Source organism: Ananas comosus, linkage group 23 (genome assembly GCF_001540865.1).
Source record: "Ananas comosus cultivar F153 linkage group 23, ASM154086v1, whole genome shotgun sequence".
NCBI classification, from domain to species: domain Eukaryota; kingdom Viridiplantae; phylum Streptophyta; class Magnoliopsida; order Poales; family Bromeliaceae; genus Ananas; species Ananas comosus.
In genome coordinates, this window is record NC_033643.1 from 443,113 (window position 1) to 457,069 (window position 13,957).

Below are 13,957 nucleotides of genomic sequence, written 5' to 3' on the forward strand. Positions count from 1 at the left end.
AACGATAGAAATATATTCTACCAGTAGTGTATAATTCAAATATTGTTTAAGATTTTTTTTTATAGTCATGAATTAAATAAGGTAAGCAAAAAAGTGTTGTTGTTGAAAAAGTTTTTTTTTTTTTTTTTGAGAGAGGTAGCTACCTGCTTCATTCATTAGGTAAATGAACTTAGCTACATAGCCACATAGAGTGAGGCAGCTAGGTCCTCATGTAGGCAACTAAACGAAGGAGAAAAAACTAAGGCCCTGTTTGGTTCAGGGGATAAGCGGGGATAACGAAAGTTATCCCCGCTATTCTGCCAAACGGAAACATTTATTGCCGGGATAAAATATTCCGGTCAAACTTTACTATTCCCGATTATCCTGGAATAGAAAGGGATTTGCTATTCCACCATTACGCTATTCCAATGCTTAATTTCAAACTTAATTAAAATTATAAATTAAATTAAACTAAATTATATAAATATAATATGTTATATATTATAATATATTATTTTTATTATAAAATTATTAATTGTACTATATTAATAAATATTATTTATATTTAAATATTATTATTAAAATTTTATAATAAATTTTATTTAAATATTACAATAATTTTTATTAAATTTAAGTTTAAGCATAATTTTAAAAAAATTTATAAATTTATTTAATAAATTATTTTTATTAATTGTTTCACCCCTATTCTTATTATAAAATTTTAAATTTAAAAATTAAAATTTTAAAATTAATTTGTAATCTCAAATTAAAGTTTATAATTTTAAATTCTAAATTTTAAATTTTAAATTTAAAATTTGATATTTTAAATTTTTAAAATTAAAAATTTTTGATATTTTATATTTTTTAAATTTAAATTTGAACTTAAACTTAAAGTTTGAAATTTAAAATTTAAAATTTTGAATTTAAAATTTGAGATTTTAAATTATAAATTATAAATTTTAATTTTAAAATTTAAAATTTGAAAGTTAAAATTTTAAATTTAAAAATTTAAAAATTCAAATTCAAATATAATAAGATGGTAATATCATTATTTTTTATTTATAAAAGTTTACTATCTTTTTTATTCCATCTTACCTAACCAAACGCTATTTTTTTATTTCTAGGAATAACCTAATTTTCATCCAAATGCAAAATTGATCTAACCTCCGCTTATATCTCAATTTATACCTATCCCTGGAATAATCATTTTTTGATTATCCCCGAACCAAATGGTACCTAAAAGAATAACAAAAAAGGTACAACAAAGAATAATGACCAACATCACCCTACTCTGCAAAAATCAATCCACTCCTTCACTAGAGCTCTAATATGATGAGCAGTAGAAATAACATTCATAGGCAACTTTCGGAAAATAAAATTATTTCTTTCGCACCAAATCGTCCACCAGATGGCCGCCGAAAGAATTTGAGACTTCAACGTGTCCGTCTTTAACTGCCTCCTCATCAACTCTTTCCAAACGAACTTGACATCCTCACATGATGGATAGATGTAGGGCGCCTCTAGAAGGGAAAGAAAAAGGAACTTACTGACTACACACTCTACTAATAAGTGGTCAACTGTTTCCTATTCATTGCCACACATGACACACATTGTTGAAAAAGCTAATAACTTAGAAAAGTCTCTAACATGTTAAAAATATAACATCGTTAAATATGGTTTGTAAAATTTTATCAAATCACATCTAAGCGATAATAATATTGTTTACTTGAAAATTTATATTGTATTCAAATTGGCATGTATTGACCGTCAAATTGGCATGTATTGACCGTCAAATTGGATATATAATAATATTCTAGCCGAATGTTTTTTTCTTTTTTTTTTCTAAGTTTTTACCTCAGAAAAGTCAAAAACAAAGACTGCGCCCTCGTCCGTGACTCGATGTACGCCCCTTTTATTTTTAAAAAATACTTTTTTTAAAATTTGGGTAAACGTCAAATACCACTCCTGTAATTTTACACTTTCTTAATTTAGTATTTTATAATTTAAAGTGTATCAAATTAGTATCTTGTCGTTTTATTTTTATCTTTTCGTCAGTTTTTTAGTTAATATTTTGTTAAATTATATATAAAAAACTTCAGGTACCCTATCTAGGTTTATCGAAAAAAAATAATAAAAATAATGAAAGTGAAAAAGTGTTAAATTGATAATTTTAGTTTTAACACTTCGGATACCCTTTAGTTTTAACTTTGTCATTAATTTAACGAAAAAAAAAATGATAATTAAAAAGTAAAAATAAAATCATATAATACTAAATTGATACATTTTAAATCACAGAATATTAAAGTGAGAAAGTGTTCTCACTTTTTCACTTTAACACACCGGGTATTAGAAGTTATTTCAAAAATTTGCCAGTCGAATGACGTTTGAGATTATATTCTTTGTCTTTTACAACTTTACTCGTCAAAATAGTTGTCTGGGTGGTGTAGTCGGTCATCACGCTAGTCTCACACACTAGAGGTCCCCGGTTCGAACCCGGGCTCAGACATGAAAATTTTGATTTTATTTTTTTGTATGCAGATTATAATTCATCCGGTTAAAGAAAAAAAGAATTATTAAAATAATTTTAATTTGATTATGCAAGCGTCATATGTTGCATAGCATCACATTAATTTGATTAAAATATTATATTTTTGATATTTTAAAAATTTTAGACAAATATATTACATACTTTTTTATTTATTTTCAACATCAAACCGATAAATCTACTTATGGAATATGTTAGGTGCAGTGATAAAATACGATAAAAACTATTATATTTATTTTTGCATATAATATTATGTTTCGTATATTACAGCGAATCGTGTAATGTTTACTGTACAATTTTTAATGACTACACTAAATTAGAGAGGCATATTTGTACTTTATAATTTTGCTGCAATGCTACTTCATCTACCAGCGTAAGGTGGGCCTTAAGGTCAAAAGGGCCTGCTCCTAACACCAAACAGGCCTTTGGGCTTAAGCCCACACAGAAACACAGTCACACTAAAAACTAGAAGTTTCTAGAACCTTCCTCTCGAACTTCTTACGAGCCATTACGATCCGGACGCAAACCGCGCTCGGGGTCGGTCGTATTGGGGCTTGGTAGTCATAAAAAAGGTTCGGAGACGTTGTTCACCACCCACGGCCCGATTCCTCCCACCGCATCATCCTGGTAAGAGCCTCCTCCATCGCCCTCGAGGACGAAGCATTAATCGTCGGCGGGAGATTTTAGGGTTTCGGTTTCGGGTCGAGAAATAGGCGGAGACGACGACGAGATCGAGAAATGGATTGGGGAAACGTTACCACCGAGGATCTCGTCGACGCCCTTCGCGAGGTGGATTGGTCGACCCCCCCGCGGCCCGTCTCGGAGTTCTTCTCTCGATTCACCGTCCCTAGATCGTATTCCAAATGGAACAGTCGCCTCAAGTGCAATCTCTACTAGTAAGTCCGATCGGATCGATCCCAATTCTTTGCCCTGTATATGAAATGTGATCGAAATCTCTCACGAATCCGCCTAATTTGCATCACTTTCGTCGCACTAGATGGATCTTCGTAGTAATTTTTGCTAGCTTTATCTAAGATCGATGATCGTGTTAAACTCGTTGCTTCGATTGTGTCTTGCAGCTACAGGACAAATTACTTCATCATGATCATGTTCATTCTAGGTAAGGAGGTCATAAAATTGTAGTTCGTATTGTAGTTATTTTGATTTTGATTTATGTTGTTTGAGGTAGTTTGATGTTGCAGGGTTAGGATTTCTTCGGAAACCACTTGCTATTGTTGCTGCTATCTTGACGGGACTTACTATTGCATTCCTAAATGATAGGTAAGATCTGCTGATTCAATAATATGGATGTTGATTCAGTTTTGGTCGTAATTTAATTGCTATCTAATCAGCCTATCGATGGCATAGAATTCAGTAATGGATGCTGCTTTGGCGTGCATAAGAATAGATAAAATGCTGTTAGTTTTTTTTCTTCTTTTTTTTTTTTTGTATGAATTGGTGTTCAATCTGTTTCCTTACTTTTAAGTTTTTCAATTGCACAGAGTTGCTGAAGTGAATGAAGTATATCTTATCTTCTTTTCAGTTTTCCTTTTCCATTAATTCATAAGTTGTAAAGCATCAGATCATGCTGCAACACGTGTGCGAGGGGGGGCTTCAGTATTAGGTGAACATATGTAGCTTGCTGTTATGTGCTGTTACACAAACACCTATAAATATTTTACTCAATTTCGCATAACTGGAAAACCCACTGATTAATTTTCTTATTATCACTTCAAAGTTCACATGGAATGGTATATAATTTACAACTTACCAGAGATAAACTGCAGTACTGTAGCTTTTTATACGTGCTTTCATGTAAATTATGTTAGTTGATAAAAGTACTTATACAGTACATTGGGAATGTGGGGTGAAAAGAGGAACTATAGGGCTTATTTTCATTTTGCAAATGGGTAGCGGAATGGTGCTGTACGATCTCCTTGGTTGCATTTGTTAGAATTTAAAAGTTCATCATACTCCAAAATACTTGCATGTTTTGACCTATTGGCCTCATTCATTATTGAGCAGAACTCGATAACTGGACTGAGAATGTATCGATTTAGCCTGCTAGAGATTTCTTTTTGTTGAAAGGTGTCATTGAATTTTGACAATATTCACGCTGGGGCTTTGCCTTTAAATTCCAAGTGAAATTTTCATATATGCCACATTTTGTACTTTAATACACCTTCTGTCAATAACTTTTTTCTCAACATACCTTCTTCCTTGTAAAAACATAGTGGAATTGCTAATGCTCTTTATTTGAGACCGACATCTCTGCAAGAATCTATGATTCTTTCACGCTTTAGGTGTTGGCCCCTTAAGAGTATACAGGTGGGCGAAGGCATGAGGAGCTCCTCAGTACATCAATGGGCAAACAGTATGAACAGAAGGCATTCTAAAATGCCAAATAGGCACATTCCACTTACACCTATCGGAGTATCAAAGGCCTATGCTGTATATTGTTCAAATGTAGTTTTCAACAAATAGCAATGATCATGCCATTATTACTTTTGCCTTTTCTTTTTTTTATGCATAGTTTGTATCATAGAGCTCAAATGTAAAAATTTGTGATACTTTATATGACAAGTAGTCTGGACTGAGAAGTCCTTAACTCTTGGAACAGATGCATATGCAGGGACTGTGGGCTATAGTTGAATACAAATATATCATGAAAACATTGAAATTTATGTACTTGAGATCATAGCGGTGTTTTCTAATTTCAAATGTTTATTCTTTACCGCAGTTGTCTTACACCTGTTGGGATTCTGAAAGAACTTTATAAATTGAAGAGTTCATTAAATATGCCAAGGTTGCTAGATTTGCACTTATTGTTATCTTGGTGAAGTCACGCTAGTCTAGCTACCAGCTTGTTCGGCATGATCTCAAAATTATTGGATATAGTAGATGATTTCTGGTACTTGTGTGAAGATGATTAGTGTCCACCGGATATTGTAGAAAAGATTGGAGCAGTACGTACTAAACACTTCCTGACGTGGAAGGGTAGTTGTGAAACTATGATAGATAAGATGGGTGAGAAAAGCCAAGTTTTCTTTGTACATAGTGCATACGGGAAAGCCTAAATCTATATATTCAAAGATTTTATTTATTTAATTATTCTAGTGTTATAGTGCATTTGTATACACTAGCCATTTGCATCAAAAGCTGATTGTCCTCTTTCTCATGCGAGGTTGAGCACGAACTGTAGATGCCGTTACTCTGTTGCTTCTAAAACATTGAGCTGTCTGACTTAGTGATTTGTACCTGATGGGTCTCTTGAATTTCGAATTTTACAGCTTTGCTGTCGCTTTTAATGAGAAAGTTACGAGGACCGTGAGACAATTTTCTCCGCATCTTGCTGCAAAGTTGAGGCCACCCATGGCGTAAGATGCTTATCCCTTGATGTTGACACATTTGATATATAAATGTTTTGCATGCCTTCTGATAACACTTTTACACTCAGCCCTGTTATTCGTGGACGACCAACTGCTAAAAGGGCTATTCACATATGTGGGCGACCTCGTTGGGTGTTCGTCTTGATATTTTCTGCAGGTTATAGTTTTGTAACTTTGTGTTATGATGTCATTCTTTCACTTGTTCTTATATGTGACTGAATAAATAATAGCTGTCTCCATTATACATTTTTTACAGCTAGTTGCATCCTTTGGTTGACCTCCTGTAACCTTCTCACTGTTCTTTGGGCAATTCTTATTGGACTACTTGGTAAGGAAGAACATGTGTATCTTTTATTATGAGTTATTTTTTAATCTTTTAGACATCTAAATAAATTGGTTTTCAACTATTTTTGTGCAGTAACTCTGCTTCATGCCAGCTTTAGAACACCTAATCTCAAAGCACGACTGAACACATTTAGAGAGGAGTTTCGTGCAGTATGGCGCAATTACAGTGAGCTGTAACTGTTCCATTCTGAGTTTATATCATGTAAGGAGCTTCAATACTTGGCCTTCTATTAAAATATTATGTACATAGTCCTATGTCTGTCCATCATATTGATGTTATCCATACATTTGTGATTTACATATTTCTTAGTGTTTAGCTAGTACAGAACTGGCAACTATCATTTTTATAATAGCATATGGAGAATAATGATGATTCATCTTTGTTTCAAGTCCTCTTAGGTTTTGACAATATGAAATGCTTCAGAGTTCTAGCAACTTTTATTTGACACTTCTATCAAGTTCCTCTTATCTAGTTATGTCTCTCTGGATAAGAAATAATTTATTGGGAATTATTTGTCAACTTCATCATTTTGAGTTATATTCTCCACGGGAAGTAAGCAAATAAGTGATAACATATTACTGTGTGACTTAGAGACACCTCCATTTTAGTGAGCAGAAACTAGAAACGTGTAAAAGGAACGCTACCTGTGCTGCGTCGTTCTCTTGGAACAGTGTAGTGTGGTTGAAACCAAGTGAAGCCTGCAGAATTATTTTGGAACTGTATCTAATTCATAATTATTTTGTTGTAAGTTTTTCACTTTTAGAACCGACCTTAATAACCATTCCAGATCATTTCTCTGTATCTTTGCAAATTATTAGGCTATATGATGTCCTACTTTTAACCTACAAGGGAGTGGCTCCAAATTTGTTGGATTGTAGTTTGTATGTCTTGATAATAATGTTATCGCAAATCAACTACCTCATTATGCACAGTTAGTCACCCCTTGTCGATGGCTCGCCATACGGTCAGATTATATGCTAGATCTTTTTCATGCTTTAGGAGGATTAGATGTCAAGACTAGGAAGCCTACCATGTCTCTGAACCAATGAAGTCTAATCTTAACTGTGCATTGCACCTCTTTCTATCTATCACTGGCATATTTTGGTCAACTTTGCTTCTCCTCTGTCAATCAATACCATACCTCTATCACGATTCAGGAGTTATATCACTAACAATATTGAAACTAGTAGAGAGAAGAAATACAGTTGGTACGGATTATATTCAGCCAGTAGGTTATATAGTCTTACCAGCCTCTTTTATTGATTGTTTATCGTGTGATGTATATGATCACTCTATTTCCTTGCAGGGACAGATTGTGAACTGTGTTAAGCCTGTGATTCATCTTTTTGCTGGATCATTTCATGAGATAGTATTAAGAACGGTTCTTTTGAAGTTTAGTACTGTTGTTTGTAAGGGGGCAGGACTGATATTGAGTAGGGATATTGCTTTGTACACAACATTTCACAGATCTTGTAATTGCCTTGAAACTGTAGAACTTTGCCCGTCCAGAGTACAAGTGAAGAAAGTGAAGAAAATGTGAATATAAGCAGTAACCTTATGCAACCAATGGTAGCAACCATTATTTGATGATTTTCTACTGCATATTGGAGGAAACTGCCCTGTTTCTGTGAAATGGCAGAGGTATCATATAACCGCTGTTCTTATTATGTGCCTTGTGTTTCCATATCCTGTGTTGTGCCGTGGAATGTATTATGTGTCTCTCTTTGCTGATGGGAGCGAATATTAAGGGCACGTTTGGTTCGCTTAAAAATTATTACAAATAAAAAGATATCCGAAAATTTTATTCTTATTCATTCTATTATTAAGAATATAGTATTTCGTTGTTTGGTTATATTATTTAAAATTACAAAAAATATACAATTAATTAATTACTTAATTTTAAATAATAATATAAAAAATTTTAACATTTTTTTAGAAAAAAAAAAGAGAGAATATAGGTTAGAAAGAGAGAATATAATTAAAGAAATAGAAAGAGAAATAAAGTTGGGGTTAGAGAGAATGAGAGGGTTGAGTTTTAAAAAAAAGAGAGAAAAATAGCTTAATTTAGAAAGAGAAAAAAAGTTGAAGTTTAGGAAGAGAAAAAAAAAAATTTAGAAAGAAATATAAGGTTAGAGTGTAAAAAAAATAATAACAACTATCCGGCGGGTAGGAAGAAAGAAAGAGATTATTCATATTATAATTATTCCAATTCATTAATATAAAGATAGCCACCTTCCCTCAAAGGAATGAGATTAGTACTTTGTAATGCATTTCATTCCCAAGTAAATTCAGTATTATTAACTAAATTATTTAGTGCGTTTAGTCAAACACCGTCATATTTTTTTTATTCCTATTGAATTATTATAAATTTTAAAAAGATAGCGCGAACCAAACGCCTAATGGTTATGATAAAAATCACAGATTATGAATACCAGTCCATGTTAGTAGTTCTAGCATATGTCCGAAATTTATGCTTTATGATATGGTATGCAAGTGTTTTGAATGTTATATAACACATTTGATTACTTGAAAACTCTGAAGGGTTTAACTCACAATGGCGTATGGTACGATGTCTATTTCCATATTGTATCGTACTCTCTATTACGCGCTCCGTTGTATGAAAGAGGCTAGTGGACGGATTGCGATCTGGGTTAAAAAAAATAAGATACTAAAAGCAGACTTTACTAATTGGAAAGTTTCAAAAGTTGGACCTGGACAGAGTCCGCCTGAGAAGCCGAGTCGGCTCACAAACACTTGTTAAAAAAATAATTACACTGCATAAATAATTCTATAGTGGGCCGGATTACGAATGGGCCATAGCTAGGCCAGTCTAATCCCTGATTAAGTGGACCGTTTGATCCCTGTATGGGCCTACCAATTGATAAGTTTATTTTTGGTATGCCACGTTGGTTTGCCTAAAGTAGAAAACTTTTGGTTTTGAGACCGAGTTGTAAAAGCCCGTAATGAAAAGGTCCGTTGTAGATCACACCCGAATATGAAACATCCCTTCACAAAATGTATGGTTTCGTTTTCTTTTTCTTTTTCTTTTTTTTGTGGGTAGCGTTACCCTTTCTCGAGTACAAAAATGTAATCGACAAATTTTTTAAAGCTAACTGGCTATATACAAAACTGAATAATCTCACTATGCAATGGCGATCGGTTTGCAGTAAAAGTGGTGGAATCTTACCGCTGGCGTAAGAAAGAAGTAACAAAAGAGCGTTACTATCAGGTTCCGAAGCTGCGGTCGCCTGCATCTCCCATTCCTGGCACTATGAACCTAATACCATTGCACAAATAGTGAATGTCAAGAGAGAGAACCAATGATAAATCAGTACTTTACATAACAGCATATGGATGTGCGCATGCATGACGAGTGCGGTTCAATATGTGAATCAAAATATGCAACGGCGAATTTTGTTATGGAGTAATCGAGCAATACCCTTTATCATTCACAACTGGATCTATCATCCCAGTATAGACATGCAGCCTGAAGGGGAACAAATAAAAAAAAATGATAAAAATCGGGAAGCAAAGAATTTAGTGAAACCAGAACACACAACAATCTGATAGTTGAGCCAAAAGTTATCGCAACTTACCCTGGAAATTTCTCACCGAGCTTCTGAAGAGCTGGAGGAGCAGCGACAGCAGATATCTGCGTCGGAGATTGGTTGACAAAATATGAGGAACAGAATGACTAGAGCTTCTTTCTCTTTTTAATTATTTTAATTTTTTAGCCTTTTTTTTAATTAAAAAAGCTATCATCATGGTTTAAGAGAACAAAAGATTAGTTGGAAGGAGAAGTTTTGGTGCACTCACAACTTTTATTTGCTTGCTACCAACTCCGCGGTCCTTCAGCAAGTCAACAGCTGCAACAATCGTGCCACCTGCAGCAGAGGTTTAAATACAAATCAAGGCGAAAATTAGGCACTACATTAATTTGCTACATGCAGACCGAGTTGAGCTCTGTGAAGTCAATGACAACCAGTAGGTTGGTCTAATTTATTATCAAAGGGCAAGAACCATGAGTTTCTTAGCATACAACCTTAGAGCACATGTAACACTGAATTTTACATGCCTGTACTGCTGAAACCATGAGGTTATGATCAATTAATTTGCCATAAACACAATTAGGTAATCGTTGAAAGTTGCTGCAAATCAGCATAATAATGTGACAGTACACTCGTTGAAAATCCTTGGACAAACTTGAATAACCTAAGTGCTATATCTCTGATTCAGCAGATGTAATTCTAGTGTTAAAACTGTGTGGTTTAATTAGAGATTGTAGAAGCTTAATAATTGGTGAGATAAGAGCAATAGAAGAAAAGAAATTACCAGTTGCTAGCATAGGATCAACAACTAATACACGAGATCCCTCTGGAAACTTCTCAGGTAAGCTGCAGTTCATAAAGAGAAAATTATATCATAGACTTCAACTGACTTCATCCTTTGGTAATAACACATGCGATAGGTATGTACGAAGAAATGAACATTCAAAGTGGTGTTTGGTTTTAGCAGTGATTATTAAGTTGCATGGAATCAAGGAAAGAAGTAACAATGTTGACTGGAATTCAGCAAATTCAGAAGCTTGTTACAAAGTGAAACTGGCTCACAGGTTAGTAGTTTGGTAGTTTTCTTTAAAAAAAGAAAAAATCTAACGATAAAACCCCAGCCCCAATTTAACAAACACCCCAAGAGCTCAATTATCTTTCAAAATCTTTTGGTTTTGGCAAAAATCATGTAATTGATCTGCAAACATGACAAGAAAAAGGATCACACTGTCTTGCATAAGTAAGTGAAAAATTCTAGAAGCCAGACAAAAGATGAAAGACATAAGCATGAAAGAATCATTAGCCAACCGCGTTAAAACAAAAAGCCAATAAACATAACCAACAAACATATTGAAAATGACTTTAGGTCCAGGAAATTTGGCTGTTCCAACCAAATGATTGATGGTGCTACAGAAATGTATTACTTTCTACCTAAATGGCAAAAACTACACGTCGGAATGACACTTAAAAGCCTATTTTAAATAAGAGAAAGATGAGATAGCATAAAAATTTAAACTATGCACAAGAAAAGTACTGAGGCTAGATCATACTGACTTGTACCAGCCGGCATGGAAAAAAAGGGAAAAAAAAAACGACGACAAATGTGTAGATAAAAGATGTTCAGAGCTAAAGTGACATAAAACCACGCAAGGAAATAAGCACAAACTTATTCAGATATACAGATGGCTGTAGTGTTTCCTCATCCCTACGCATGCCTGCATGTGCACTCACAAGAGAACTTAAGTTAGCTGAGTAAGATGTAGATGTAGAAGAAGTTCTAAGTTGGATAACCTAGGAAACAAAGTACTAGGTTTGTTCTAACTAATTAACCGACATTAATCAGATGGCAGCATAATATGTTTTCTTTTCTTTTAATCATCCAAATGTTAAGCCAATTTAGATTAGGATATTTGGTTTATTTATTGATAAATCTATGAAAAATGACATGAGAAATGTGAAAGCACTAAAGTATGGAACAAGTTTCTTGTATGAGCAAGTCATACTACACCAAAATCAGGCACTAAACTATGGAACAAGTTTCTTGTATGAGCAAGTCATACTACGCCAAAATCAAGCCAACTTTATTTTTTGTTTTACAAGTATAGAGTAATAGAAATGTATATGTTTTACCTTAACTAGATTTCTTGCCAAAATGCAAGCTGTAAAAAAAACTTAATTTTAATTAAATAATACAGGATTTTGTTGGCAATTTAGTTGTTCGATGTATGTAAACCATCATTGTAACACCTTGAAAGTATGCTGAACTATTTCTAACTTACAACAGAATGTGCTTACCCAAGTGGTAAGTTCGTGTTGCAGGCAAAATTGATGCAGCATGCTCAGCTAGAGCAAGACCAGCTCTCAATATAGGTATAATCTGCTAGATTAGAAATATATTAGTAAGAAATAATGAAAACCTCAAGTAACAATAAGCCTTTATACACATTTTTTAATGAATCATATTGAGATTCAGGAAACGAGAACAATCATACTGTCACGGGGTCCCTTGGATCAATAAATTCAACACTAGCAACACCCATTGGCGACTGAATCTCTCCACTGATTGTTGGCTGCAAGGATTTAGTCATACATAGAATTGTCAAATTTCGGATAAGATGTGATAAGCCAGAACAAAACAGTGAAGGAAATTGAACCAGTGGAAGTCTAGATAAATTGAAAATAAAGAGTATTATCATGAATTAGTTCGTTTTCCAAAGGAATTGTAGCTTTTCAGCAATGACATCTCCAAATGTGCCAGTTAGTTCTAAGATTGGTCTTAGACCAAGTTAAAACAAAAGAGATATGCTTGGAAATAATGTCAAATAACTATTAAAGAAGTGGTGGCTGCTGACTGAAATTTAACTCACCAGCCAGTCCCTCGAAGCTTCATAGATGAGTAGTCTCCCAAGCTCTGCCATGGCGCTCTCTACAACAGGATTAGCAGAGAAGATATTAATTACGATATCATGTAATTCAACTAGGTAATATGGTAACTGAATTTGCAGCGTAAACCCAGAATAATAAAATATAGTGGTGAGCTTTACTTGAAATATGGCAATCGAATATCCAGGGTAATAACTCTTCTGTTAAATACATTCAAATTTGAACTCCAAATGAATTCTTCATAGGGAGAAAAGGAAACTGTACTTAATAGTATACTTGTCTTGGAGATAAAATCAGAAAGAAATTCAGATATGGAAAAGAATCTTTATGGATGCAAAATATTCATATAACAATATGACTGAGTGTCTGATCAATAAATGTTAACCCTACATTCACTACAACAATGTTACAGTCACTTGACCACGGTTTCTAAAAAAACAGAGAATTTTATCCTGAATTAACAATCAAATATCAAACAATTCTTTAACATTAATTTATAACAGTTGAAATATACATATTGATGCATTATTAACATACTTAAAGATATATATAAAAAAAACTGCAGTTAAGCTGTAATTTTAGAATGAAATTATTGAGCACATTTTTACCAAAACATACAAGCTTCGATAAAATCTAAAACGAGCAACTTACTAAAAATCGCACTGGGGGTTTGCTCGTTCCTGAGAACAGAGATCCAATGCTTGATCAACGGATGCGGCGGAACCATAACCTAAACCGCACAAATCAAACCAACATGAGAAGAAAAATAATCATTCAAAACAACATAAAACAACATTACAACAACAGATCTACCAGCATCCTCTCGCCCTGCATGGGCTTCGCATTCATCACGGCGTCGGAACTCGCCGCCACGGTGGCGGCAACGGCGCGGCTCGATCTTCGCCTCACGAATGCTATCTAGGGTTTTGGGGGTAGGAGGAGGAGGAGGAGGAGGAGGAGAGGCGCGTTAGGGTTTGCGAGAGAGCTGCGGATCGATGAAGAAGAAGAGGTAAGGAGGGGAGCGTACCTTGAGGATGGGGGAAGGAGTGGTAGAGGAGGGGAGGGAGAGAGAGCGGAGGAGGGTAGGGTTTGGGAAGTGTTGGGGGGAAAGTAGTGTTGGCGATATGCGCGGCGTATCGGGAGGGCGCTGTAGCTGGATTCTGAGTAAGGTCGCCATGGAAGGAAGTAGCGGGAGATTCGGGGTAGGCCGTAGGAGATGAGGAGAGAGAGAAAAGTGAAAAGGATAGTGTTCAGTTGGAATTTTTTT

At 34.4% G+C, this 13,957-nt stretch overlaps 2 protein-coding genes and 1 non-coding gene across 3 annotated transcripts; 2 read left to right on the forward strand and 1 right to left on the reverse strand.

The window, feature by feature from the left end:
- Nucleotides 2,412-2,485, forward strand: TRNAV-CAC. The gene has a single exon. It is a non-coding gene; the product is annotated as a tRNA-Val (tRNA).
- Nucleotides 3,044-7,926, forward strand: LOC109728229 (PRA1 family protein A1-like). Its single transcript, XM_020258595.1, has 8 exons — nt 3,044-3,420; nt 3,604-3,644; nt 3,727-3,805; nt 5,815-5,901; nt 5,982-6,070; nt 6,170-6,241; nt 6,332-6,460; nt 7,566-7,926. The coding sequence occupies exons 1-7, from the start codon at nt 3,263-3,265 to the stop codon at nt 6,433-6,435; spliced, it is 630 nt and encodes a 209-aa protein (XP_020114184.1). The 5' UTR covers nt 3,044-3,262; the 3' UTR covers nt 6,436-6,460; nt 7,566-7,926.
- Nucleotides 9,211-13,943, reverse strand: LOC109727771 (uracil phosphoribosyltransferase-like). Its single transcript, XM_020257948.1, has 12 exons — nt 13,718-13,943; nt 13,504-13,608; nt 13,342-13,420; nt 12,675-12,733; nt 12,300-12,377; nt 12,103-12,184; nt 11,474-11,522; nt 10,592-10,653; nt 10,076-10,143; nt 9,856-9,911; nt 9,699-9,746; nt 9,211-9,536 (listed from the first exon to the last, which is right to left on the reverse strand). The coding sequence occupies exons 1-12, from the start codon at nt 13,865-13,867 to the stop codon at nt 9,485-9,487; spliced, it is 888 nt and encodes a 295-aa protein (XP_020113537.1). The 5' UTR covers nt 13,868-13,943; the 3' UTR covers nt 9,211-9,484.

What these genes read in the sequence shown, in the direction of transcription:
- LOC109728229 (XM_020258595.1), top strand. Translation starts at nt 3,263, where the DNA reads ATGGATTGGGGAAACGTTACCACCGAGGATCTCGTCGACGCCCTTCGC. An exon ending in CTCAAGTGCAATCTCTACTA is followed by an intron (nt 3,421 to 3,603) that starts GTAAGTCCGATC and finishes TGTGTCTTGCAG; the next exon opens with CTACAGGACAAATTACTTCA. An exon ending in AATTCTTATTGGACTACTTG is followed by an intron (nt 6,242 to 6,331) that starts GTAAGGAAGAAC and finishes ATTTTTGTGCAG; the next exon opens with TAACTCTGCTTCATGCCAGC.
- LOC109727771 (XM_020257948.1), bottom strand. Translation starts at nt 13,867, where the DNA reads ATGGCGACCTTACTCAGAATCCAGCTACAGCGCCCTCCCGATACGCCG. An exon ending in CTCCTTCCCCCATCCTCAAG is followed by an intron (nt 13,609 to 13,717) that starts GTACGCTCCCCT and finishes CCAAAACCCTAG; the next exon opens with ATAGCATTCGTGAGGCGAAG. An exon ending in CTCGGTGAGAAATTTCCAGG is followed by an intron (nt 9,747 to 9,855) that starts GTAAGTTGCGAT and finishes GTTCCCCTTCAG; the next exon opens with GCTGCATGTCTATACTGGGA.